Consider the following 2,818-nt stretch of genomic DNA (forward strand, 5'->3'; position numbering starts at 1 on the left):
CATAACTATATCTATACGTATATGTACAAGTACAAGTGATGTATCAAAATTTTGAGGTATAGGTATATATTTAGATCTATATGTATACTCATTATATATATATATACATGTGTGTGTGTGTGTGTGTGCATATTTTCGGGTGTGTAATGTACGTGCGTGATCAAAAAGTTAGAGAATATGTGTTTGTTTGTGGAGCATAACTATAAATAGTGGGTGTCGGTCTGTATGATGGTTCTCCTACCGAGAAGGAGCGGTGTAAACCACCGGACCTCATCTGCTGCTACCCGAGCCCATTTCCGGTCCTATACGATCGCGGCAATGGTATAGCCTAGGGCATATGTCTATAGATTTGTTTATGGTGCGATAGTTTGTGGTTGTGTGTGTGAACGTACTCTACGCGTGTGGAGTGTAAATCTTTTTGTGTGTGAGTATGTGTCGATTTTACGTCGATTGTATGAATATGGTGTGTGTTTATCTCTGTGATGGTGATCACGATCAAAAGGAGCGGTGTAGACCGCCGAATACATTCGACCGCCGAATACAATCCCAGGGCTGTGTCCAGTACATGTGTTTATTTATCTTTGTAGCTTGAATTTGCAACACAAATACACTTCCTAGTACACGAACTAAATATACCATCTACTTCTGTCTACAGGCACGTGGTCAAATCCAAGCCTTTGTCCTCTGGGAGACAACTGCCATCTGTAAGTATTACAATTGTATGCGTGGCTATGGCGGTAGAATAATGTACTTTCTATACAGTCTACTGGCTCATTCTAGCCCTGTGTAATGTTGAAGTGGTGTATTTTTGTTCCTCTGCATTTTGTACTTGCTTTCGCTTGAGCTCTATGTGATTGATACGGGGCATAAATCGTCATTTGTGTTGATTTCTGGGCCATTTTAGTGCATGTGTGGTTGGAGCGCAGTAAAAATGAGCACCATACATAAATCACTTGTTGAGCCTATTGCTGTAGTTTTGGAAAGGGTAAGTTAAGGATCGTTTCGTGATGTATAATTGCTTAGTACATGTTATAGCCTTGCTTAGTACATGTTATAGCTGTATCGATGAATTGGTGCATGAGAGGCTCACCTATGTATCATGCTTGCTGAGTCTAATGCAATATATGGTGTAAGCGGCGCATTAAGGGTCGTTCATCAGGAAGTATATCTGGTGCATAGTCCAATTACATTGACAAGTATCACCTATCGAACAAGAAACTACACTCCTCAGTACCTCACATCTGCTTCTACATTTCAGTAAAATGCCAAGTTTAACTCGGTATATGTACCTTCCGTCCCCCTTCTCATGCTTCTAAGCATACAACCATCAGTAATTATTCCTACCGAACATCACTCATACCATTTATCCGGTCCACACTTCAATAATAGATAAGTATATTTCCCCCTTTTTGTGACTTTCATGTAATAAAAAGATATGCTATGCACACCTATTTCTCCCACTCATAGCTTACATCCGGTCCCACACTTAGAAAGCAAGCACTTTCCGGTACCCTCTTGTGGCTTCTAAATATATATTTTGTATATAACACCTAGTCTCCACCCGGCTCATATCTCAATCAGAACTACACTTTAATAAAAAGTAAGCCTATTCCAGTACATTTGCCTTCCATCCCCCTTCTCGTGACTTTGACCTATACAGCTATCATATATTTCAGACCCAACTCCACCTCCTATACCTTATATCAGGTCCCATTCCCTGATGGAAGTGATGTACCACAAAGACAAGTACAAGACTAAGTCCTGTGAACGCTGGGCGAAGCCTGGACTGCAGTGCAGTTGGGGACCTCGTTGTGCCTATCAACATGGGGACAATGATCTGCCAAACGCTGCCGACAGATACAGACAGGGCTCCGACTCGCCACCATCTAATATACACCAGAGTGGTGAAACGGAGATGGTAGGATAAGAAGATATATGTGTACTAGTATACGAGTGTTTCTGCTTATTGTTTCATTTATGAATGCCCACCTGGTTTGCAAAAGCAATTCTTATGTGCAGGATTCAGTTGATATGCATTGTGATTGTGGTTAACTGCGAAGTTCTATCGTTCAGCACTCTTCTTGTCACTGCACAATATTAATGCGTACCTTTCCCTCACTGAAAACATACATGTGACGAATTCGACTGCATATACTGAGATACCTTGCTCCTAATACTTTCCACCACAAAAGGCTATGTTTTGGCTAGAGTTTCACAATACTTACCGTTGACATTTCGAGCGCGCAGTTTCTTATCAAACATTCACAGTTTACAGTCACCATTTGACCTACATAATCGGTTGTGGCTTTACCTCGAGTCTCGAAGGTTAAGTAGTGTGCAGAAAAAATTCCTTGTCAAGCAGCATATTTGATCATCTTAGCTTCTTGCGATACCCAATCGGCTGTATTACAGCGAAGATACTATTGAGTTGTGTATAGAATACGTGTATGTCTGCTGTGTAGGAGAGAGTGTAAAGTGTGTTTCTTTTGCAGTGAAACATCGCCGGGCGTATGCGACTATTCAGATTGAATGGTCCAAAGTGAAGTATATATAATTGTACTGCGCGCTTATATCTTTTAACTTCATTGTCATATCCAAAATTGTTTCTCCTCAATTAAATAAACCTATTATCGTATTATGCAATAGGCTTAAATGAATACCTGATTATCTGTGTTTCCGACACTCATTTCGGATTTAACTCCGCTCAGATCCTGACGAACATGTCGGTCACCAATGGTGCTAGAGGCCAGCTACAGAGATCATCAGGTATCGTTTAAGATGAAATACAAACTATTTGTCAATCTTGAAGTGTAATCAC

General features: G+C 40.6%; 1 protein-coding gene across 1 annotated transcript in view; it reads left to right on the forward strand.

The window, feature by feature from the left end:
* Positions 1-650: 650 nt before the first annotated feature.
* SARC_03413 (hypothetical protein) overlaps positions 651-2,818 on the forward strand; it is a gene marked incomplete at its 3' end in the record, with an annotated part of 6,433 nt that continues 4,265 nt past the window's right edge. Inside the window, exons 1-3 of the mRNA XM_014302795.1 lie at positions 651-704; positions 1,708-1,918; positions 2,709-2,766. Coding sequence (XP_014158270.1) covers positions 1,721-1,918; positions 2,709-2,766 — 256 coding nt within the window. The 5' untranslated portion in view covers positions 651-704; positions 1,708-1,720. The remainder of the gene's footprint in view (positions 705-1,707; positions 1,919-2,708; positions 2,767-2,818) is intronic.

This window comes from Sphaeroforma arctica, assembly GCF_001186125.1.
Source record: "Sphaeroforma arctica JP610 unplaced genomic scaffold supercont1.173, whole genome shotgun sequence".
Lineage (NCBI taxonomy): Eukaryota > Ichthyosporea > Ichthyophonida > Sphaeroforma > Sphaeroforma arctica.